This window comes from Nyctereutes procyonoides, unplaced genomic scaffold, assembly GCF_905146905.1.
Source record: "Nyctereutes procyonoides isolate TBG_1078 unplaced genomic scaffold, NYPRO_anot_genome, whole genome shotgun sequence".
Classification (NCBI taxonomy): Eukaryota; Metazoa; Chordata; class Mammalia; order Carnivora; family Canidae; genus Nyctereutes; species Nyctereutes procyonoides.
Window position 1 is genome coordinate 20,835,824 of NW_026575041.1, and position 24,225 is coordinate 20,860,048.

The following is a 24,225-nucleotide window of genomic DNA, read 5'->3' on the forward strand; positions in this document are numbered from 1 at the left end:
ACCCCTGCACCTAGTCACCTAGCTTCTCTACTCAGAGGCAAATGCCAATAGCAACTTCTAGTATATCTTTGCAATAATATCTTATACTTTCCTTAGCAAATAAAATGCATCTTTTTTCTTCTTACACAAATGGCAGCATGATACAGATTTCTGCACCCTATTTTTTCATTTAATATGTTTTAGAAATCATTCTCTATCAGTACACAAAGAACTTCCTTGTGCTTTCTTTGGCAAGACAGTACTCCATTGAATGGGCTATTATAAGGTGTTTAAGTAGTTACCTACCAATGGACATTTAGACTATTTCCAGTTTTTTTTACTTTACAAATAACACAAATAATGTACAATGAGTAATCTTGTACAAAATTATCCTTGTGCATATATAAGAAAATACTTAGAAGGATATGAGGTCAAAGGATAAGCATGCATTTGTAAATTTGGAAATATCAATTTCCCTCAAGAGAATTAGATAAATTTACACATAATACAACAGCAACTCACGAGAGACTACTTTTTCCCTTTATTCTATCAGCATACTAAGTTACCAAGCTTTTAAATCTATGCCTGGGGTTCTAAACCTTAGTTGCATGTTAGAATTGTCTAGGTATCTTTTAAGAAATAACAATTGTCTAGGTATCTTTTAAGATACGACACTGACACATACAAGAGAGTAATTGACCCAGAAACTGTCGTAATTTTTTTTTATATATTTCTAGGTGACTACAATGTCAACCTAGAATTGAGAATCATTCATCTACGCCAATCTGACAGGAGAAAAATCTCTCAGTAGTGCTTAATTTTGTATCTTTCCTATGAATCCCCTTTCGTATTTTCATATTCTTATGTTTAAATGTCACCTTTTCTGTGAACTATATCTGTACTCTTTACCTACGTTTTTATGAACTCTCAAATTTTTAAAATTGATTTGAAAGAGTTATTTGCCTACTGGGGAAATTAGACCTTACTCTAATTTGCAATGAATTGCCAAATATTCTTCCTAGTTGAACTCTGACTTTTCATTTTGTTTCAGGCAGTTTTTGTCATGCAAATTTACTTTTACAAAGACAATCAATTTTAATTTTATGGCTTCTCAGTTTGTATCATACACAGAAAAGTCTTTCCCACATCTAAGTTTTTTTTAAATGTCTGATATTTCTAGTACATTTACTGAACAATCCATATTTTTCTTGGAGATATGAGACACCACTTTCTCCAAATACTAAATTCCTACATGTGTTAAGGCTATTTCTGGAAGCTCTATAATTTTCACTTATCTGCCTATCAAGTCATTAGTCATACATATCACATTTTAAATTATTGGAGCATCCTATTTTTTCAAGCTTTATCATAAAATAATTGATATAACATTGTATAACTTTAAGATGTAAAATGTTATTTCGAATACACATATTGCAAAATAACCACTACAGCTTAGCTAAAACACTCGCATCATGTCACATAATTACTTTTTTTTTAATAACAAGAATATTTGAAACCTACTCTCTTAGCAACTTGCAAGTATAAAATAATATTTTATCAACTATAATCACTATGTTGTACATTAGATCCTTGGAATTTACTCATTTTGTAATTGAAAAGTTTATAGTCTTTGATCACATCTCCCTTTTCCCCTCAAGCCCTGGTCCTGGTTAACCACCATCCTAGTCTGAATTCAGCTTTGTTAGATTCCATACATTAAGGATGCTACACAGGATTTTTACGTCTGATTTCACAGCATAATGCCCTTGAGGTCCATCCATGTCACAAATGGCTAAATGTCCTTCCTTCTCATAGCTGAGTAATATTTCATGTTCATATGTACATGCCACATCATCCTAACCCATTTATGGTTTCAAGCCTCACATTCAAGTCTCTATTCCATTTTGAGTTGATTTCTGTGTATGGTGAAAGATGAGGGGAACCTCATTCTTTTGTATGTGTCTGTCTGGTTTTCCCAATACCATTTATTGAAGAGATTGTTCTTCTTTCCCCATTGTATATTCTTGGCTCCTTTGTTTTCAGTTAATTGACCAAATATGCATGGGTTTATTTCTGCGTTCTCTAATCTGTTGTAATGACTTGTATGTCTGTTTTTATGCCAATATCACATTGTTTTGATTACTATAGCTTTGTAATACAGTTTGAAATCAGCAACGGTGATGCCTCCACTTTTATCTTTCTTTCTGAACACTGCTTTGGATATTTGGGGTCTTTTGTGGTTCCACACAAATTTTAGGATTGTTTATTCTAGTTCTATGAAAAATACCATTAGAGTTTTGATAGAAATGCACTGAATTTGTAGATCACTTTGGGTAACATGGACAGCTTAACAATTTTAATTCTTCCAACCCATGAGCACAACGTTTCTTTCCATTTTCGTGTCTTCAGTTTCTTTCACCAATGTCACAGTTTTCAGCATTTAGATCTTTCATCTCTTTGATTAAATTTATTCCTAAGTATTCTATTCTTTTTTCTTTTTTTATTCTTTTTTTTTCTTAATTTCTCTTTCTGGTAATGCATTGTTAACATGTAGAAATGGAATTGATTTTTGTATACTGATTTTGTATCCTACAGCTTTACTGAATTCATTTATTAGTTTTTAACAGTTTTTTTTTTTTTTAAGATTTTATTTATTTATTCATGAGAGAGAACAGAGAGAGAGAGAGGCAGAGACACAGGCAGAGGGAGAAGCAGGCTCCATGCAGGTAGCCTGATGTGGGACTCGATCCCAGGTCTCCAGGATCACGCCTTGGGCCAAAGGCAGCGCTAAACTGCTGAGCCACCCGGGTTGCCCAGTTTTTAACAGTTTTTTCACAAAATCTTCCAGATTTTCTATATATGATATTGTCATCTGCAAATAAAGACAACTTTACTTCTTCCTTTCCAATTAGGATACCTTTTACTTATTTTTCTTGCCTAGCTGCTCTAGGACTTCTAATATGATGCTGAATAGGAGGGGTGAGAGTGGGAATCCTTGTCTTGCTCCTGATCTTAGAAGAAAAGCTTTCAGTTTTTCACCACTGAGTGTTAGCTGTGGGCTAACATACCATATGACTACATGCAGTGTGGTATGCCATAAAGTGTTTAAGAAAAAACATGAGACTATCTTTATGACATGAGGTTCTAGGTGAATATCGTCAGTCAGTCCCCAAAGTACAACACTTAAGGGGAAAAAATGGTATATACTACATCAAAATTAGGTATTTGTCAACAAAAGTCTCCATAAAAAAAGTCAAAAGACAATCCTCTGACTGGAAAAATAAAATACATGCCTAACAAACACTTTTTTTTTTTCTAACAAACACTTAATACATAAATAGCCTCTGCAAATTCAATAGGAAAAGAGAAAAATCACAATTTTTAAAATGGGCAAAGAATATGAATAGAAGATACCAAAATGTACAATAAAAACTTGAGAAGAGGGGATCCCTGGGTGGCTCAGCAGTTTAGCGCCTGCCTTTGGCCCAGGGCGCGATCCTGGAGTCCTGGGATCGAGTCCCACGTCGGGCTCCCGGCATGGAACCTGCTTCTCCCTCCTCCTGTATCTCTGCCTCTCTCTCTATCATGAATAAATAAATAAATAAATAAATCTTTAAAAAAAAAAAAAAACTTGAGAAGATACTCAGTTCCACCATTAATTAAGAAAATACAAATTAATACAATGATATACAGAAAATTCAAAGAATTACATTTATGTTGAAAATAGCTAAAAAAAAACAGCTTATAGTGAAGTTGAAATAGCTGTTAAGGTGTTTGACTTTTATAGAAAATATACACAAGGAAACATTTACTTAAGCTTTTAAATATACTTACTTACTAAAACCAAAGTTGACTGACTGATCGCTGAGAATTTCAAACTGTACAGGACGATCACCCATGCAATATTTTCTTAATAACTCGAGGCAGGTATGTAATGTTTTTCTTGAGGGCTTATTTTCATGAAAAAGATCACCACCTAACAAAATAAAATCCACCTAATCAACAGAAAATAGTGGGAAAATTAGTATGTTTTATGGGTAAAAATGTTAAACTATAGAGCAAAGAGGTAGAAAAAAAGAATCTCACAAAAGATAACATTGTGTATGGAGATTTAAAATCTTATATTTTATTTATTCAATGGGCCTGCCAGTCTAGTGATTAATCTGACTCCAATTTAGGTTCCCAGAACACCTTCAAAAAAGCCATCTATCTTCAAATTATATCAAACCTCTGACACATGTTTACCAAAGTGTCACTATTTCTTTTTCGTCGTCATTATTCAAATCAAACATAAATGTGGCACCTTAACAAAACCTATGGCCAAGAGACCCAATTCAATTCAGATTATTCATCCAATTCATTCAGCAATTATTTACGGCTCCCCAGGCACTGGCACCTAGGAATTAGCAATTTCTAAAACAGATGATGTCCATGCCCTCATTAAACAATGACAATGTGCAATTCCCTGTACTGCGCCCTGAGAACACAATAATGAATAAAATACAATCTCTTTCCTAAATATGTTCCGAGTCCAACTGAAGAGACAAAGTGTTATGTTTCTGAACAGATGTCAGACTCAGACATGCACTAGAACAGGTATGTAAACAAACCAGGAGCAGCAATGACATCACAATCAGTTCCTTTTTTTTTCTTTTTTAAGATTTTATGTATTTATTCATGAGAGACAGAGAGAGAGAGAGAGGCAGAGACACAGGCAGAGGGAGAAGCAGGCTCCATGCAGGGAGCCTGATGTGGGACTTGATCCTGGGACCCCAGGATCACACCCTGGGCCAAAGGCAGATGATGCTAAACTGCTGAGCCACCCAGGGATCCCCTACAATCAGTTTTAATGAAGGGAAGAAACTCATCTGAGGACAGGAATCCACAAGAGATACGCCAACATGGTGGCATGAGTTACACTATGAAGAATAAATGAAACTTTAAGGAAGAGTATTCTAGAAACAAGAGAGAAGCAAAGAATTATAAAAAAAAAAAGAGCCCAAGACTCACACTTTCAAGAAGTGTATAATCTACCTAAAGAAACTCGATTAATTCTTAATAATATGAAAGGAACCTGGCAGTACAGATCACCTGAGCTACAGCAGTGAGGGGGAACGGAAATATATCATCCCCAAAAAGTGTCACTTTGGCATGTGGACTATTTTGAGCTAAAGGCAGTTAAGACTCAGCAGACTCAGGAAAAGCTTTTTAAAAAAACAAAACAAAACAAAACAAAAAAACCCACCTTAACTACCTGAAAAGAATTTAGACAGGTGGCCTACACCAGGAAGAGAGGAATTATCAGAGATAACTTCCAGGCAGTCTAAAACTCTTATAAGGCTTCTGTATATACAAAATTTGTTTTTCACCTATTAATTTGTCTTACGGTGATTTAATTATTAGACCAAAGAACCTAAAAGGAAAGAAGGGAAAAGTTTTCCATCCTACTGTAGTCAGAGAAACTTTATTAAAAGTGTGGCACTTAAGCTAGGCCTTCAAAAATGAACATGACTTAAGAAAGAAAATGATCACAATTAACAGCATAGAAAAAAAACAAAGAAAATGAAAACAAAACGAAAAACATTTCAGGAGGGGGGAGTAGTTAAATGATATATTTTCACTTTTGCAAAATGAAGAGGTCTGGAAATTGGTTACACAGCAATGTAAATGCTTAAGCTGATAAAGTGTACACTGAAAAATGGTTAAGATGGTAAATTTGTTATGTGTATTTTACAATATTTTTTTTAAAGACTTTTATTTATTTACTCGTGAAAGACACACACACAGAGAGGCAGAGACACAGGCAGAGGGAGAAGCATTCTCCGTGCAGGGAGCCCAACATAGGTCTCGATCCGAGGTCTCCAGGATCACGCCCTGGGCCAAAGGCAGACGCTAACTAAGCCACTCAGGGATCTCTATATTTTTTTTTTTTTTGAAAGCTAGTTTGTGACTCTAAGAACACTAAAAAGGAGGCAGACTGAGGAAATGTACCAGATTATAAGAAACGAAAGAAACATGACAACTAAATGTAATGTAATCCTAGTTTAGGACCTGGACTCTCCCAATCTGCCCCAAATTGCTGTAATAGACATTACTGAGACAATTCGCAGCATCTTAAAATGGTGTAATAGTATTGAATCAACATTAATTTCCCAGTTTTGATAAGTGCACTGTGGTTACACACACGATGTACCCTCAAATGGTTCAGGAAAAAAGTATGTGCGTATGTATCTATAATGAGAGAGAATAAAGCAATTGTGGTAAAATGTAGGAAAATCTGAATGAAGGGTAAGGAATTCTTTATACTATTCTTGCAATATTTCCGTGAGATTGATAATGTTTCAAAGCTATAAATTTAAAAAAAGATTCCAAGGAATTAAGGAGTAGAAATAAGGCTAGCTAGCACAGACACATAAAATAAGGGACTTAAAGTCAGGAAAAAGATTTCAATCATAAGGGATACTAAATACAGAATCGGGTAAAAGTAAATATGCATTGGGGCTGTGGGGGAGGAGAGTGCTAAAATTAAGAGATGTGGAAAGGGAAACAAGGAAAGAGAAGGAAAGCAAAGGACAAAGTAGAAGAAAGCAGCTTATGCTTAGGAAAACACACATTTTAGTACCTATGAGGAAAGAAAGAACACAAGATTCTCTAGCAGGAAACAGACCTCCTTGGGCTCCAAGTTTCTCTGCCCTCAGGGCAAGAGGAAATCACTTTAAGAGGACTATTAGATACTCCCTCATTTGTTAACAAGTTTTAAGAGTTATCTACAGCTTATTAGATCTTTTCTAGATTTTAAGATAACAGCATGCAAAACCAGAAAAGATTTTTCACTCTCATGGAGCTGACCTTCTAGTGGAGAAAATCGTAAGTAAACAAGTAAATTTTCAAAATAATATTTCATATGATATTATGAAAAAAATAAAGAGTAATTGATAAAAGAGTATTTGGAGATATCTGGAAAGACCTCTCCACAAACATGCTCTAAGCAGAAGTGCAAAGGTCCCAGGGTATAGCTTGCCAGTGCGGACAGAGCACAGTGAACAATGCAGAAAGTTGTAGAAGTCTCCTGGCAGGGGCCAGATCAGTGTGAATCTTATTTAGTGTGAATTTATTTTAGATTCAATGGAAGGCCACTCGAAGATTTTAAGCAACAGAGTGGTATGATCTGACTTATGATTTTAAAAGTTCACTTTGGCTATGCTGAATAGATTTAGGGGAAAAATGCAAATAGACCAATGAGAGCTACTACAGTGCAACAAAATACGATGAAAGTTTTGGGCTAAACATAAAGGCACAAAAACAGTTTCTATGTACATTCAGGAGGAAGAACCAAAAGATTTAGAGAAAAACTAAACAAAGTTTTGAGGAAAAATCAAGGTTGAAGATAGTAATTTTTAAGTCACAAGCATTTACATTTACTCTCCAGGTCTTTCCTGAAATGTCCAACAGGACCTTTCATGGGCTTGCTGGAATGTTGACCTGAATGTCCTATTGAAATCTCCAACTGAAATGGCCTAAACCAGAATTTACCACCTTCTCACATAAAGAAGCACTCCTTCCTTACTTAGAAGGTATTTTTATTTTAGTACCACCATTGGCTCAAACTTAACATACTCCAGAGGTTGTCCTCTCCCTTTTCCTTAACTCTACCCCCGAAGTATGCAAATCCAACCTTTGAAATATTTCTAGTATTCATTTCCTCTTTTCCATCCCAAGGCCACTACTTTAAAAAGGTAGTCTGGTCTCCAATTCATGCTATATATCCTGTTGCCAGAAGATTTTTCCATTTAATTGGATACAAACTCCTCATTCTGGCATTTGAAGCCCTCCTTAATGCAGCTCAAACGTTTTCAGTCTTTCAGCAGGCTTTCTAACATATGGCCAAACTGACCTGCTGTATCCTTAACATACCTCATACTGTTTCACCCCTGTGCCCGTCTTCCTGTTTCCCGTGAAATGCACATTCTTCATGCTCTTCACCCATCAGAAGCCTACCCATCCTTCAAAGCCCAAGTTAAGTGCCACCTTGTTCACTAAACCGATCTTGCTATCTTCTATACGTTATCTCTTCTACCTCTAAACTCCCAGGAAAGGCTGTTTATAATTTTCTTATGGTTCTTACCACGTAAAATCCTGCCTCTGAGCATTATGGACGTTTGTCTTATCTTACACACTGGTATATGTTCTTGGAAAGCAGAAATCAGGGATCCCTGGGTGGCGCAGCGGTTTGGCGCCTGCCTTTGGCCCAGGGCGCGATCCTGGAGACCCAGGATCGAATCCCACATCGGGCTCCCGGTGCATGGAGCCTGCTTCTCCCTCTGCCTATGTCTCTGCGCCTCTCTCTCTCTCTGTGACTATCATAAATAAATAAAAAAAAATTTAAAAAAAAAAAAGGAAAGCAGAAATCATGAGTGATCTTTCCATTTCAAATAGAAACTGCCACAAGATCCTGCATACTCACAAACACCCCATAAATATTCGTAAACTTTTACAAATTTCTGGCAAAACTAGCTCCTACTTGAATTAAGATCACAAAGTACTCAAAAACCTGCTTTGGGTTTTTTAGTATATTGATGCTTAAGCAGGTAAACTGAGCACCTGAGCTTGTGGAACATATCAACTTTAAGAAAGGAAGAGTCTGTTGACAACAGGAACATAGTAAAAACGGAAAAATATAAACCGAACTCACTTCATTTTCTTGGGCAAGTCTTAAAATCTCATCCAGTGTTACATACGTATCATTTCCTCTGACTGCATCTTTCTCCATAAATCCCAGATGAATATCTGTTGCAACTAAGATTTTAAAGGTATTTTCATCATCACTGTATTTAAAAAAAAAAAGGGGAACATTTCAATTTAATTCATTAAAAGGATGCTCAGATTAAAACCTAAATTTAGAAGATAAATAGCAGTTATACAGTAAAATCACTTTTCTAGCTTTAAAAGAGGTCTGAAAATTTGAGGTGTTCAACAGATTATCAACATTAGTTTGTCTACGACTAATTTAAAACAAAAAACACACTTGAATTTTAAAAAGATTCTGTGACTCCTTCAAAAAAGTATGACCTTATTACTTCAGTCTTACACATTCTTTGGACCCTGAACCTAAAAGCTTCGTTGTTTTCCAATTCTGTCCCACCCCCAAATCCCAAGAATTTGATCCCAGATCTAAACTTGCTATTTATTATTTTGCTCTCTTCCAGGAAAATCAAAGTTGACTAGTTAACTTAAAAAGTCCTTCCTCTTACTTTATAAGCAGATTTAAAAAAAAAAATTCTATTTATTTATTTATGAGAGACACGGAGAAGGAGGCAGAGACACAGGCAGAGGGAGAAGCGGGCTCCATGCCTCCATGCAGGGAGCCCGATGTGGGACTCGATCCCAAGACTCCGGGATCATGACCTGAGCCGAAGGCAGACACTCAACCACTGAGCAACCTAGGCATCCCTATACACAGATTTTATCCTAATAAGCTAGTAACTTACATTTAAGCTTCTGAAGACACTTGTTTGATTCTATTCCCTATACAAAGTTAGTGTTTCATTAACAAATTCAGCCAAGTAACAAAACAGAATTATTTACAATTCCCTTTGAATTTGGTAGTATTCAAAGGTACTCTCACTGAAGCAGCAAGGTAGTAATTAATCACTTAACTTTTACTTTCTTTAAAATATTTATGTATCTACGATCTCATCTCAACTTCCACATGTAAAGAAGTAGGTGTTACTATCTCTGAAAAATGAGAATGTTACAGAAAGAAATTAAATGATTTATCACACAACTAAGTGGAAGAAGGATTTATCCACCCAGTCTATTTTCACTACACCATAATAAAGTTAAAAAGAAATTTCACACAGATCTCCAAAATTGAAATCTCTATATGTGAGATTTTTCCAGAAAAGATTTCTCTTCTGAAACTTCAAAGTTAACACATATGCAGAGTTCTAATTCCTACATATACCCAGGCCAATCAGAATACTTTCAAGTCATATTACCCTATGCTTCCATAGCAATCTATAAAGCATTTTCAAATGAATTCTCTCACTTAAACATCTAAATTAATCTGAGAAAGGCAATTTTGTTCCAATTATACATATAAGATGAAGAAATTGAGGCAAGGTTCAGAGAATTGCTAACCTGCGAAGGTCACACAATATTAACCAAGGAATTGCAATCAGGATGAAAGACTTCAAGTCTAAAGCTTTTTCCACCTAACTTCTGATTCTTTTATTGACTTTCATTTCACTCAAATTCATTTCCAATTTATTCAGCGCTAGAGCAATTCAGTACTCTAAAAATCCACTTCAATAGGCTTGCATTGACCAGTAAGACTCCCTCACGAACTTAAAAGAATATTGACAGCTTCAATATTTTAAGATAAAACCTACTATAAGCTTACATACAGCAGTAATTTACTCAGTTACTGCAAGACCTCAATCTATAGCTGTATACTATCTTTTAGTTAACACGTAATATTAACTTTCTAACATTCTAAATATTCTTTTTGATGACGAACACTTCTGTTCATAAGCAAGCTCTTCATTTACTAATTTTTTAAGTAAGTTTTCTTTCATGGTGATCATAGTTGATGGACTTTAGAAATCCAAAGCAACAGGGATCCCTGGGTGGCGCAGCGGTTTGGCGCCTGCCTTTGGCCCAGGGCGCGATCCTGGAGACCCGGGATCGAATCCCACGTCGGGCTCCCGGTGCATGGAGCCTGCTTCTCCCTCTGCCTGTGTCTCTGCCTCTCTCTCTCTCTGTGACTATCATAAATAAATAAAAATTTAAAAAAAAAAAGAAAGAAATCCAAAGCAACAAAAAAGGATTCCAGAAGGCAAGTTCTTACAGGGTATCTGCAGGACTCATTTTTAGGGTCAGTCCAGCTGGTCTGGAACCAGTTTTCTCTCCAAGTACTCCTGGGTCGTATGATCAAATATGTCAGAAAAATCCACTCGATTCCAAATTCTAAAAGCAAAATTACATTATCGTAAAACACACATTCTTTTAAAAGCAGACTACCAATTTTAGGAATCTCATGTACATCTAAGCACCTGCTATATTTTTATTTTTTAAGAGCTAACAATAGAAAATAGCACATCTCCAGTGCTATTTTAGTTTCACCATTATGATTAAACCACGGAAAACTAATGTCTACTAAATGAATGTGCAGAAAGGGTCACATATAATACTCCTGGTCTAGCACACCAACAACTCTGCAAAAATGTGTAAAGTGCATGCACAGGCGACCCCAGAGCATGGAGAAGACTCCGTATCTGCCGCTCAAACACGAGATCTTTCAAAGGAATGGTCCTGTTTAGGAATCAGAAGGGCCCCGCTTTTAAACTACGTGTAAATAAACAGGAACACGCGCTCCGCGGAGCTCGCCGGCGCCCGTAGGCCCGCGGAACCCGCCAAGCTCCTGGCGACTCCGGTTTCCTCCGAGGTTCCCAGCCTCCGACGCTCCGAAGCCAACACCAGACCCCCCGGGACCTAGCCAACCCGCCCCACTGCTCCGAGGCAGTCCACAGGGCTTCCGCCCCATCCCACAGAAGTAGGAGGCGGTGCGGTTCCTAAATCCCTAAAATCACACCACACCTGCGCTCTCCAGAGCTCCTCCACCAGACCTCCGGGCGGTCTTTTTCCCGAGGAGGAGGAGCGGTAGACGGGTGAGAAGACAAGCAACAGCACCTCCGGAGCCTGCGCGTCAGAACCCGCTGGGCCACCCACCCGAATTAGGCGGGAGGGAAGAAAAAAAAGCAGCAGCAGCAGCCGCAGCAGCCGCCGCGGCTCTTTCCCTCGCGAGACCTCAGTGATGACGTCTCGCTTCCATTCTTCCTCGGCTCTCATTGGCTGCCGCACGCCGGGAGGGCGCCGGGAAAGCAGCGGCGACGCCCCGCCCTCCAGCAGGAGCCAATCCTGAGAAACCGAGGGACGACCCCGGAAGCGAGGCTCGCGACGCCGGCTCTCCCTTCTTTAAGGTGGGTAGCTCCTGCGGCTTCCGAACCGCGCTCCCGGGTCCCCTCGCGCCACCTAAAGAGCGCTGGGCCCTTGGGGGCGGGTCGCCTGGCGACCCTGGCTGAGACCCGCAGCTCGGCCGCGGCGTGGGCCGTGGGTCGGGCTGGAGCGGCTTCTGCACCCCGGGCGGGCTGGGAGGCCGCCGGCGCGACTCCGGGCCTGTGAAGTGACCAGTGGGCCGGAGGGCCGGGCCGGGGCCTTCTCCCTCCCCGGAAGTGACCAGGGCGCTGGAGGGCCAGGACTAGGCGCCTTGTCGCGCACTCCCACTCCCCAGAGCTAGAGCGTTCGGCCCTTTTATTCCTGTTTTCTCCTCTGGATCCCGGGTCAGCACATCTGGATTGCTTTGTGCTGAGAGCAGTAAAATACAGTGCAGTGACAAAATGATGTGAGACTTTTGAATTAGGAAATCTGACCTTTAGTTCCATGGATGCGTCCTTAATTCAGGGCAGGTTGTTTCCATCTATCAGAAGCTCCTCGCCTTCACCTGTCAGGGGGTTTGTGACCGCGTCTGTTGCTCACTTATTCGTGAGGCGTTGGCATAGTTTAGATCTCTGGCGAAATGTGTTCTTTTAAGAAACATACCCTGTTTCTTCCTGGTGGAATATTACCAAGTAAGAAAATTAACTCAATTTTTAAGAATCCTGAACCAAGGAAATGCACCTAGGTTGGACTCTCTGAATTAAATCTACCTAAAGTTTAAAAAGAAATCTTATATGTAACTTATTGTTCCTGGAGCGGTAAATTCAGAATTTATTTTAAAAAGTGTGTGTGTGGGGGGGGGATTTTTACAGAAAGGAAAGAGTGTGCTTTAAGCAAATAAAATAATGTGCTTTATTGTTTCTGTATTTGATATAATTAACTTTATTGGTATCTTTTCAGAGTGTTGGATGAACTGATGTATGGTCATTTTTGTATTGCAAGGTTCAGGGAATAGTTTGAGAGTAAAGAAAAAAATGAAAACCCCAGTGGGAGTTCTGCATACAGATCATAAACACAGGAAACAAACTGACGGTTACCAGGGGGAGAGGAGTGAGGGGATAGACGAAATAGGTGAAAGGTATAAGAGGTACAAACTTCCAGCTATGAGATAAATAAGTCACAGAGAGGAAAAGTACAGCATGGAGAATATAGTCAATAATACAGTAGGTATGGTCAGTGGTATAGTGTACTGTGCTGAGCAATGAGTGATGTATAGAATTGTCGAATCTCTGTGTTTTACGCCTGAAACTAATAAAACATTGCATATCAACAACACTTCAATAATAAAAAGTGACAATTCCAAGAGAGCTAATAAATCATAAAGCAATCCTGATGGGGTCTCAATAGACTCTGAAAAGCTGGGCAGGACTTGGAAATCCTTTAGTACAGTCATTACATTTTACAATGACATAATAGGCCCAGAGACTTTATTAGTCATGAGTGATAAATTTAAGCTTGAGGCTAGTATTTTTGGCACTAATAATAAAATCTAATGCCACATTAGGATTGAATACTATTGTGAAATTAGAAAGAAATTGGTATCTTAAGGGTAGACTAACTCTGGAACTTCTTTAAATCCATTCCAGGCAAAATCAAGTGACAGGGCTTTAATTAAATCTAATTCTAGAAATATTTCTTAATGTCCTCTTATTATATTTATATAGCCTATACTATATTATATTATATTTATAGCCTATACTATACGTATAGTAGGCTATAAATATAAGTTAAATACAGTCCACATCCTTAAGTTAATAATCTTCTAAGGAACTAATTAGTGCTGAAATAAGACAATATGTTAAAAAAAAAAAAAAGACAATATGTAGCACCAAAAAAGCTTCTAGAGAGAAATCTAATTAGGAAGTTCAAGAAAGATTTCATGAAAGAGGTAACATCCGAGAAGAGCCTTGAAAGACTGATAAGATTTCAACAAATATAGTTGGGAGCCTGAGAAATGGTATTTTTAAGATATTATTTATTTGCATTTAAAAAAATTGATTAAGATTTAATAAGCTGTGTAACTCTTTAAACTGATATTGGTTTCTAAATTAATGTGGCAGCCTAGCTGAATAAATGTCCCTTCCTTCAAGGAGCCTTCTCTAATCCTTTAGGACTGTATTATAATTATAATCCTCTTGTATACTCATGATATGTGGATGAAGTCCTGTCATAGCACAGATCATACTCTTCTTGTCAGTCACCTCCCCTAGACAGTAACCTTAATGAGGTTAAGGCATGGATCTTGTTCATTTTTAAATCCCAATACCCAAAGACCGGCACATATCAGGCATTCTATTCATATTTGTCGAATGGAGTGAATGACAGCCACATTTCAGTTCAAAACGAGAAGCCAACTAAATTATAGTTGTGCATCAATGAATGGGACTCCATTTTAAAGCAGTGAATTTCCCAAACCTGATATTATTAAGATAGAAATACGATAATTATTATATATGTTATAATAAAGATCTGCATTGATGGGAGATTTGGACAGATGTCCTTGGGGCTATTCCATCTCTAAAAATGCCAAATTCTTTGAAGTAGTTTATTAGAAACTAAAGATTTTTGTTTCTGCTTTATGTCATGTGTGTCTATTTTATAAAAACTATGAATAGGCCTGTCTTTTTAATTATAATTTCAAAGCTTTAAGCATATGTCACTCTTAGTATAATACAATAGGATATAAGCCAATAGATTCAGAATAATATAACCATTGACTTAGTAGAAGAAAACAAAAAACATAAGGAGTTTTAACCATTAAAGGCATAGATAACTGAAATCTCAGCCCCAGTATTTAGACAATATAAAGAATACTGGTAAAACCAAAATGTTTAGACAGGATTTATTTGTGTGTGTTTGCAAGACTTATCTATGTTGTTGATAAACAATTACTGTTTCACTAATAATTTTTGTGTTTGTGCTTCCAGATATTGATGGATAAAATAAAGCAGACGTAATTCATCTCTAGAAAGATTATTTATACCCTGGCATTTGAAATGTTTTGTATTTAGAATCATAGTAAAAATGGAAGGAGGGAAAGTAAGTGACAATGGAAAACCAGACCCAGACAATTCTGTGGACTTTTCTGAACACTTTAACCAACTTGAATTGTTGGAAACACATGGACACCTTATTCCCACTGGTACCCAAAGTCTCTGGGTAGGGAATTCTGATGAAGATGAGGAGCAAGATGAAAAAACTGAAGAGTGGTATCAATTACAAGAAAAAAAGATGGAAAAAGATCCAAGCAAATTGCTTCTTTGGGCTGCTGAAAAAAATCGGGTAAAAACAAAAACAGTTAAAAAGGAAACCATACTATAGTAGAAAAAGTATCGGATTCGGAGCCAGAAGACCTGTCCCTGAACCTCTATTTGGTTTGTAATTTTGGGCAGATCCTACCATTCCTGAACCTCTATTTTCTTACCTATAAAAATGGCTGTGATAATACCAGTATCTTTTATACAGGATTTGAGGATCAAATGAGGCAATGTCCATGAAAGGACCTAGTAAGTCACAAAGCATCCTATTAGGTATTATTTGGAAGTTTAAGGGATAATTATAAAGTTAACAAGAAATCACCTATATTTTTTAAATCATTTATATTAAGTCATTAAGATCATCCTAGAGACAATTATCATTTAGAAGAGGGAGGATAGAAATTAACATGTTTTGAATACCAAATATACCATGTGCTTTTCTACATTATTTGATTTAATCCTCATATATCCCCACAAGGAATATTCTTCCCTTTTACTAAAAGTTTAAGAAAATGAGATTCAGGAATATTTATTTGCCCTGTATCATCTAAGTAGTATCATCACATCTATTCTTCCCACTTAGCCACTTCTACTTCATTTTACTAAGTTCTTCCATGTCTGTGCAACTAAACTAATTAAAAAGGTCTCGTATTTTTTGATAAATTTTTAACTTGGGAGCACCAGAGATCCAAAGACCAAATTGAAAATCACTTCCTGAAAACTTGTTTCTAAGGTTGTTTTAGTTTGAGCTCCTTAATCTCTAGATTTCCTTGTTGCCATTGTATTCTGATAAAGAAGTTTATTTTTCAAAGTTTTATGCACTACATATATTGGTGTCATAATCCTGTGGTAGAAAAATCAGTTATTATGTTTCCTTCGCTAACGAAATATAAAATATTAAATACAATTATAGTGTGTATTATTCATCTAGGACTAAAGGTTTTATGTAGTGAGCCTTAATTGGGCCAGGGGTAAATTTATGATATTCATACATTCAATATTGGTGTTTGATATTCAGAGTCCCATTCGCAGAAGCAAGAATGTGGTTAACTTAACACTAGTTTGTTCATTCTTAAATCTGTTGCCTTCTCTGCCCCCAAAAGAATTTTTTTTTAAGATTTAATTTATTTATTCACGAGAGACAGAGACACAGGCAGAGGGAGAAGCAGCCTGCCTGCGGGGAGCTTGATGTGGGACTTGATCCCAGGACCCTGTGATCACCCCCTGAGCCAAAGGCAGATGCTCGACCACTGAGCCACCCAGGCATCCCCCCAAAAGAAATCTTAAACCATTTTTATTTCTTAAGTCATCTGCTAACAAGTTTTTATTGAACTTAAGTAAATTTGACACCACTAGACAGTTAAATTTTCTTCATTTACTGTTTCTGGTGGAGCTGGGGTTTTAAAGATGTCTTTTCTGTCTCAGCTTACTACAGTGCGGAGGCTACTGTCTGAAAAGGCTACTCATGTGAACACTAGAGATGAAGATGAGTATACCCCCCTTCATCGAGCAGCCTACAGTGGACACTTAGATGTGGTGCGTGAGCTGATTGCACAAGGAGCAGATGTCCACGCAGTGACAGTGGATGGCTGGACACCCCTGCACAGTGCTTGTAAGTGGAATAATACCAGAGTAGCTTCTTTCTTGCTTCAGCACGATGCAGATATTAACGCCCAAACAAAAGGCCTCTTGACCCCCTTACATCTCGCTGCTGGGAACAGGGACAGCAAAGACACTCTGGAACTCCTCCTGATGAACCGCTATATCAAACCGGGTCTGAAAAACAACCTGGAAGAAACTGCATTTGATATTGCCAGGCGGACAAGCATCTATCACTACCTCTTTGAAATCGTGGAAGGCTGCACAAATTCCTCACCTCAGCCATAACCATAAGGGTTCTAGTAATTTTCTTGTTTCCAAGTACCAGTGCCTCCTTTGTGTAAGATAGGAAATATCCCCATGATACAAGGTTGCCATCAAAAGTTTTACTGTAGAAATTCACTAGTACATATTCTAAAGCCCTTCCAAGCGAATCGCCTAACCTTGATGTCAAAATGTATTTGAAAGTTGTTTGGATATATCTTTACCTATCTATGTGGACTTTGTAATTTTTATCAGACATAATTTTAATGCAAACACTTGTAACGGGTTGTATAGAAAACTAATGATATTTTTGGTGCTGATCCAAGAGAAGTGTATTTTTAAATATCCCCCATCCTGGATCTTTGTGGAGTATTTAGTATATTGACATGTATTTTTATAAGGTGAGGTAACTCAGAACTTAATTTAAAAATCTCAAGTATATTGGTGCAGTTCAGCTGTCTTCTCTACATCACCATAGCCATTTGCTTTCATTTCCAACCATAAGAACTAACTTATTAGTGACTTGAATCATCAGAAGTTTAAAAAAAATTTTTTAAAAAAAGCTTAGATCTTTGTCTTTTACAGCATAGACCATTTTCAGGAAAGTAGTTAGCTAAAGTGTGTAGTCAGTGAATGTTATATACTGCCTTTGCTACCACAGTTCACACAATCCTGTGGACAGTCCTACCTCACCCTGGTCAACCTACATGATCCTTCTTCCATTGGTGAGTCAGCATGGCCTTTTAGACATGCACACAACTCTACCTTGGTCCAAGAGATCATACTGTATCTGCTCTCCAACTGGTTTTTCCTGCCTAATTGTGTTGTTCGGGGCACTGCTCAGATGGTCTCTCTAGTTCACAGGAAGTATTTATTTTCCAAGGTCCTCCTTTTATACAAATCATACTAAGTCAAAGAGACAAGAGAAAAGGAATTCTAAAAGTGAAGAGATGTTGATTATGTTGGGGCTAGAACCACAAAGTGGCTCAGGCTTTCAAAAGCCACAGTGTGGATAGTGACAAAGCATAAATATAAATATCCAGAAAAAAATAAAAGTCTTGAACAACAAAAATGGCACCAATTCTTTTTTTTTTTTAACAAGTACATATCTTCCTTGGATTCATACTCTATGTATTTATTCAGCATGCATTGAGCAACTATTCTTTCTCCAGCGGAGTTTTCTGCCAACTACCAGCCTCTCTGTGACTATTCCCAAAGACACCAGAACTGACGTGGTATGGGAAGGGAACCAAACCAATGGGCCTTTTCTTCTTATATATTCACCAAGGTTAATCTTTTTGAGCCAGCCCATGTGATCCACTCATTCTAGACTAACAATGTTATTTAATCAAATATGTTTGGTGGTTTGGGGATTAAAAAAAACATTGAAACATCTCAGGAAAGTTAACATATGAACTGAATCATGACAAATAGGATTTAAGAATGAGGAGAGCTTTAATTATTCTGTGATCTCTGACTAGGAGATGCCTCAGTTTCAGAGTATCAGTGTCTGTGATGCAAGGGTCTTGGCAGAATGTATTGCCCCCAGGATGCCTGGGTGGTTCATTCAGTTAAGCGTCTGACTTGATTTTGGCTCAGTTCATGATCTCAGGGAGGTGAAGTGGAGCCTTGCATCAGGCTCTATGCTGGACATGGAGCCTGCTTAAGATTCTCCCTCTCCCTTTGCCCTCCCTCCCACCCCATGTGTGCATGTGCATATGCGCACATTCTCTTTAAAAAAAATGGCCCTGTTTAGGGATACCAAATGACAGGTACAGCTGACAGATAGTGACAGTAGAATAGGACCTTATCCATCCTAGCAGACTGCTAAATGAGCCACCTGGTTATCTGAAAGTCAGAGTCCGTGGCTCTTCTCTTACTTTGGAATGAGTTGCATCCATGATTTTATGTAAGCTTTTCACTTATGCATGGGGTCAACAAGGCCTTATTTATAAGGAGCTGAGATGTGACTACTCCCTTGGTTTCAGACCTCAGCATTCAACCGGAGCTGAGGAGCAAACTCCACATATAAAGAAATCCCTTCCATCTCTGAGGACAGAATTTGTATTGTTTGCTTCCTTTGTACTCTCCTTAGTATTTACTAGTGTTTCCTACTCACAGAAACCCTTCACTAATTGTGCTTTTGACTTTCACTTACTTGTACTTTTTAGTTTGCTTTAAGAATGATTTAAAAAAAAAAAGCTCAGTTTGCAAACAAGATTTTCTCTAATCTGGAAGAGTTTATCCAAAAACTTTTTTTAAAAATCTGTTTCTCCTAACTACAGGCTTCATTTTGATTCGCTTATATGCTCAAGGAAAGGTGACTGTCATAGTTCAAAGAGCACACTGTAATTCACAGCCTCACAGTGAAATGAGTTGGGTTTGATTTTTCTAAACCTTAAATATGCTTCTCTGGGGAGCTTTCTGATCCACAACCTACCACAGTGATGAGATTTCAAGTCTTTATTCTATGGATGTATTCATTTATTTCAATTCATTGGCATCTATTATGACAAAAATCCAAAACCTCCATTCCTGGAGACACTGTTTATCCCATTTTCAAAGGTCTCTTTCAGGCATCAGAGGTCTCCAATGGAAAAAACCCAAGGAGTAAGAAAAAAGAAAAAATGATTTTAGCAAATAATTACAAAGACTGGGAGGAAATGAGATTCTGAGAGAAAATGTGTTTCCAGAGTGTATCCAGGGCTGAGAAGCTGCAAGTGGCTTTTCATTCTATATACAACTCCTCAATGCCTACTACATGAGTTCCTCTTTAAATTTGTACCTAACTTTTCCCCCTTTCAGGACAGGTCTTGTTAATGTTAAACAAATGGAATAAAAACACAAAAACACTCATATTTGGTTCATCACCAAGTATGCAGTCAACATTCAGGTACATCTAATAGTCGGCATTATGGATTTAATGACATGGCTGTATTTGCCAATGGATCTCAGAGGAGCAGGCTTTATAGGCTAGAAAATCTGCTTAATGAAGTAAATAAATATATAAAAGCAAACTGCTACCTAATTGGGTTTTTTTCCTCTTTATAATATATGTGTTCAGCCTTTCATCTCTACCGAATTACAGTCTGAAAATTAGGCAAACATCACTGGAGAGTTAATGTGTGTTGATAAGGACCACTGTCTCCTGAGCAGTCACTGGATTTCTGTTTTCAGACACAGCTGCCTTAAACAGAAGCAATAGGAATTAAAAATCAAGAAAGGAACCTACACTTCTTAAAAAAAAAAAAAAAAGATGCCTATCAGGTGTTTTCAAATCTCAATTTAATAACTCACTGAAGAAAATGAATCCTGATGGACACCAACTCTAGACCAAGACAGCTCTGTTGTGAGAATCATATTAAGACCTGATACAGGGATCCCTGGGTGGCGCAGCGGTTTGGCGCCTGCCTTTGGCCCAGGGCGCGATCCTGGAGACCCGGGATCGAATCCCACGTCAGGCTCCTGGTGCATGGAGCCTGCTTCTCCCTCTGCCTGTGTCTCTGCCTCTCTTTCTCTCTCTGTGACTATCATAAATAAATAAAAATTAAAAAAATATATTAAAAAAAAAAAGACCTGATACAAAAATCAGACCCTTCAGGGCCCACATACCAGAAAAAAAGCATTAGAATTCAGATTTGCTTTCACATGGTTTGCATGGTTTTTTTTTTTTTTTTGAAGATATGCAAAGCTTATAAGAAGAATCAAAAGGAAGAAAAAGGTATTAGGGTCTTCATCCATTCTTTTTATTTTAGTCTGCACCCTTGAACAATGAGGAGGTTTTGGGTTCCATATAGAAAAGGAATTGCATGTCAGCATTCCTCACACTATAGCCAAGTAATTCTTTGTTGTGAGGAGCATCCTGTGCATTGTAGGTTGTGAGGCGGCATTCTTAGTCTTAGTTGATGCCAGAGGCACCTCCTGCTTTCTCTCCCCAGTTGTGACAACTGGAAATGCATCCAGACATTGCCAAAGGTTAACTGCTGTATGTCATAAGGCAGATTTCATAATTTGGCTAGCTTCAAAGTTGTTTCATTAGCATGCAATTAAATTTTATTTGATGTGCATGTTTTCTTTATGTTCCAAATATTCACCAGTAAACATTCAAAAACTAGGTAATTATTGATTTTTTTTTTAAGATTTCATCTATTTATTCATGAGAGACACACACACAGAGAAAGAGAGGCAGAGACACAGGCAGTGGGAGAAGCAGGCTCCATGCAGGGACCCTGACGGGACTCGATCCCGGGTCTCCAGGATCACGCCCCGGACTGAAGGCGGTGCTAAACTGCTGAGCCACTGGGGCTGCCCTATTGATTCTATTTTAAATTTTTAGTATTAATAAGATTCTTTGAATACATTAAAAAATAGGGATAAAACATAAAATAAAGATAATTCTTCAATACTGAGTATCATCGGTAAGAACAGCCCACTTCTAACTCCCAGCTTTGGCTTCTAGGAAACTTACCCCTTAGGTCAGATGAATTTATTTTTAGGGAAATTCTAACTTCTGGGATTATTATATCAATGGGTATAATAAATCCTGATTTTTAATAGGTTGTACCATTACATCTGTAAATTTTTTTATTGTGTTGCATAAAATGCTATTAGGTTGATAACACAGGCTTTTTACTTCTAGAAGGGATAAGAGAAGCCAACATCTGTCAGAGAAGAATGAAATAGGGAGGGGCTAGCAGCTTCCAAGTGTAAACAGCTGGGGAAATAGTAGATAATCTCTTAATGTCATTACAGATCTAAAATTTTAGTTTGGTATTTAAATGTAAAAATAATATGGTATAATTTTTTGGTAATTACTTTAATTAAAAATTCATTCTAAGATGAAATCTATCAAAATCAATGTAAAAAAGATTCACATCTGATCATTAGCCTTCCCTGATTATCTTTTATGTAATGCATGAGTGAAATATCTCATCTGATCTTGTTTATAAAAGTTCTTGCATGTCCAAGATGTTATGCACCAAACCACTGTAATAATATTAATAGCTAACAATTGAATGCTTGCTGTGTGCCAACGGTGATGTAGGAGCTCATTAACATTATCTCACGTGAGCCCCACGATAACCCCTGGAGGGAGCTGCCATTGTATGAGTGAAGAAATTGGGCTTACGGAGGTTAAGTAAATCACCCACTGCCATGAAAGCTCACATTCAAATACCACTTTTCATCTGTGGTGTCCTTGATTATTAATATCCACGTATCACCAATTAGTTTATCAAATAATTACAACAAAAATTCCATTTTCTCTCAAATTATTTTATGTAGTGTATTTATGGTAGTGTTTGGGGACATACAAATTACCCTTACTAGGAGCAAATTGCATGTTATGGCATAAAACATAAATGAGCAAAAAGTTATGAGTCAAAGCAATTTTTAAGAACAACAAAGCTGAGGGATTTATATCATCTGATTTCAAAACTTACTGAGAAATAGCAGTATTAAGACAGCATGGGGGATCCCTGGGTAGCTCAGGGGTTTAGCGCCTGCCTTTGACCCAGGGCGCAATCCTGGAGTCTCCGGATCGAGTCCTAAGTCGGGCTCCCGGCATGGGGCCTGCTTCTCTGCCTGTGTCTCTGCCTCTCTCTCTGTCAGTCATGAATAAATAAATAAATCTTAAAAAAAAAAAAAAAAAAAAAAAAAAGCAGGCATGTTGGGGCAGCCCAGGGGGCTCAGCGGTTTAGCGCCGCCTTCAGCCCAAGGCGTGATCCTAGAGACCCAGGATCAAGGCCCGCATCAGGCTTCCTAGTGAAGCCTGTTTCTCCCTCTGCCTGTGTCTCTGCCTCTCTCTCTCTCTCTCTCTCTCTCTCTCTCTCTCTCTCTCTCTCTGTGTCTTGTGAATAAATTTTTAAAAATCTTAAAAAAAAAAAAAGCGTGGTATTGGATAGACATGCAGATGGATACAACAAAAGAGAATCTAGGAACAGATCCAGATAGAAATGGTCAATTAATTTTTGACAAAATGCCAAGGATTGCAGTAGGAAATACTCTTAAAGAAATAGTGCTGTGTTCTGATTGAATATCCATTTGGGGGGACAATTAACTCATTTATAGAGAACAGAGCAGTGGTTGCCTGGCAGCAGGGACAGTTTGCAAAAGGGCAGTATTAAGAATCTTTCGGAGGAGATGGAAATGTTCTTCTGTGTCCTGTGGTGGTGGTGGTTTTGCAGATGTATACAACTGCCCAGGTCATTAGGTTGTATTCTTTAAATGGAATGTAGGGTTTTGTACATAAGTCATACTTCAGTAAAGTTGATTATTAAAAGTAGATATCCAGAGATGACTAGTTTCATCTTTTATTATTTTCCATAACAAGCAGTGGCATGTAAAAACCTCTTCACTGAATTCTAGGGGCATAACTTTCTGGGGGCTGCAGAGTCCTGTGAGTTATCAAAAAAGAAGGAGAAGGAGAGGAAGCAGAAGGAGAAGGAGAAGGAGAAGGAAGAGATGGAGGGGAGAGAGGGAGGAGGAGGGAAAAAAAAGAGGAGGAGGAGGGAGGGAGGGAGATGAGGAGGAGAAAGATTTCACCAACTCACTGGAATTTTACAATCCCAGGCAAAAAACTCTTTATAACAAGAGGGAATGTTTCCTCCATTAATAAAATAATTAATCCATTTGACAGCATTCAAAAATTTGAAAAGATGGCTTAGCTACTATAAGAAGGACATGGTTGGCTTTTTAAATAATTTAGATGAGGACTGTTAGAATCTAGACTAGGAAACCAGAGTGGTGATAGCATCTACTTCTCTCAAGAAAAAACAAGATCATTAAACATCCATTGCTTTGTTCAAATTTCCCTGTTTACCAAGCGGAAGACACTGAGGTGACTTCTGGAGATGGGTTTAAAATCTGTAAAATTAAAAAAAAAAAAAAAAAAGAAAAATAAATAAAATCTGTAAAATTAAACACACAATGTGAAACAACTTAATCCCTGTAGTTTTTTACTAACATAGCATTAAGTAATACAAAGCAATTTATTAACTGGTAGTATATTAAGCTTTTATTTCTTTGCTAAAGACTGTATGTTTTTACATTAAACAGAATGTTTAACTTTTTACAAGAAAAATATAGTCTTGGGGTTTGCTTCCATCTAGTGGACATGCTCATCTTTTAC

At 37.7% G+C, this 24,225-nt stretch overlaps 2 protein-coding genes across 4 annotated transcripts in view; one reads left to right on the top strand and one right to left on the bottom strand.

Moving 5' to 3' along the window:
- MRE11 (MRE11 homolog, double strand break repair nuclease) overlaps positions 1-11,772 on the bottom strand; it is a 68,736-nt gene extending 56,964 nt beyond the window's left edge. For both annotated transcript variants that reach the window (XM_055320720.1, XM_055320719.1), the window contains exons 1-4: positions 11,578-11,772; positions 10,829-10,947; positions 8,672-8,804; positions 3,814-3,974 (exon numbers count right to left, since the gene is read on the bottom strand). In XM_055320720.1, coding sequence (XP_055176695.1) covers positions 3,814-3,974; positions 8,672-8,804; positions 10,829-10,848 — 314 coding nt within the window. In that variant the 5' untranslated portion in view covers positions 10,849-10,947; positions 11,578-11,772. The remainder of the gene's footprint in view (positions 1-3,813; positions 3,975-8,671; positions 8,805-10,828; positions 10,948-11,577) is intronic.
- A 115-nt stretch (positions 11,773-11,887) lies between these two features.
- ANKRD49 (ankyrin repeat domain 49) lies at positions 11,888-18,717 on the top strand. 2 transcript variants are annotated; one of them, XM_055320289.1, is made up of 3 exons: positions 11,888-11,960; positions 14,904-15,258; positions 16,659-18,717. In XM_055320289.1, the coding sequence occupies exons 2-3, from the start codon at positions 15,001-15,003 to the stop codon at positions 17,118-17,120; spliced, it is 720 nt and encodes a 239-aa protein (XP_055176264.1). In that variant the 5' UTR covers positions 11,888-11,960; positions 14,904-15,000; the 3' UTR covers positions 17,121-18,717. The 2 variants fall into 2 exon arrangements, with proteins under 2 accessions (XP_055176264.1, XP_055176265.1); XM_055320290.1 differs by lacking the exon at positions 11,888-11,960 and adding an exon at positions 12,396-12,608.
- Positions 18,718-24,225: the final 5,508 nt, after the last annotated feature.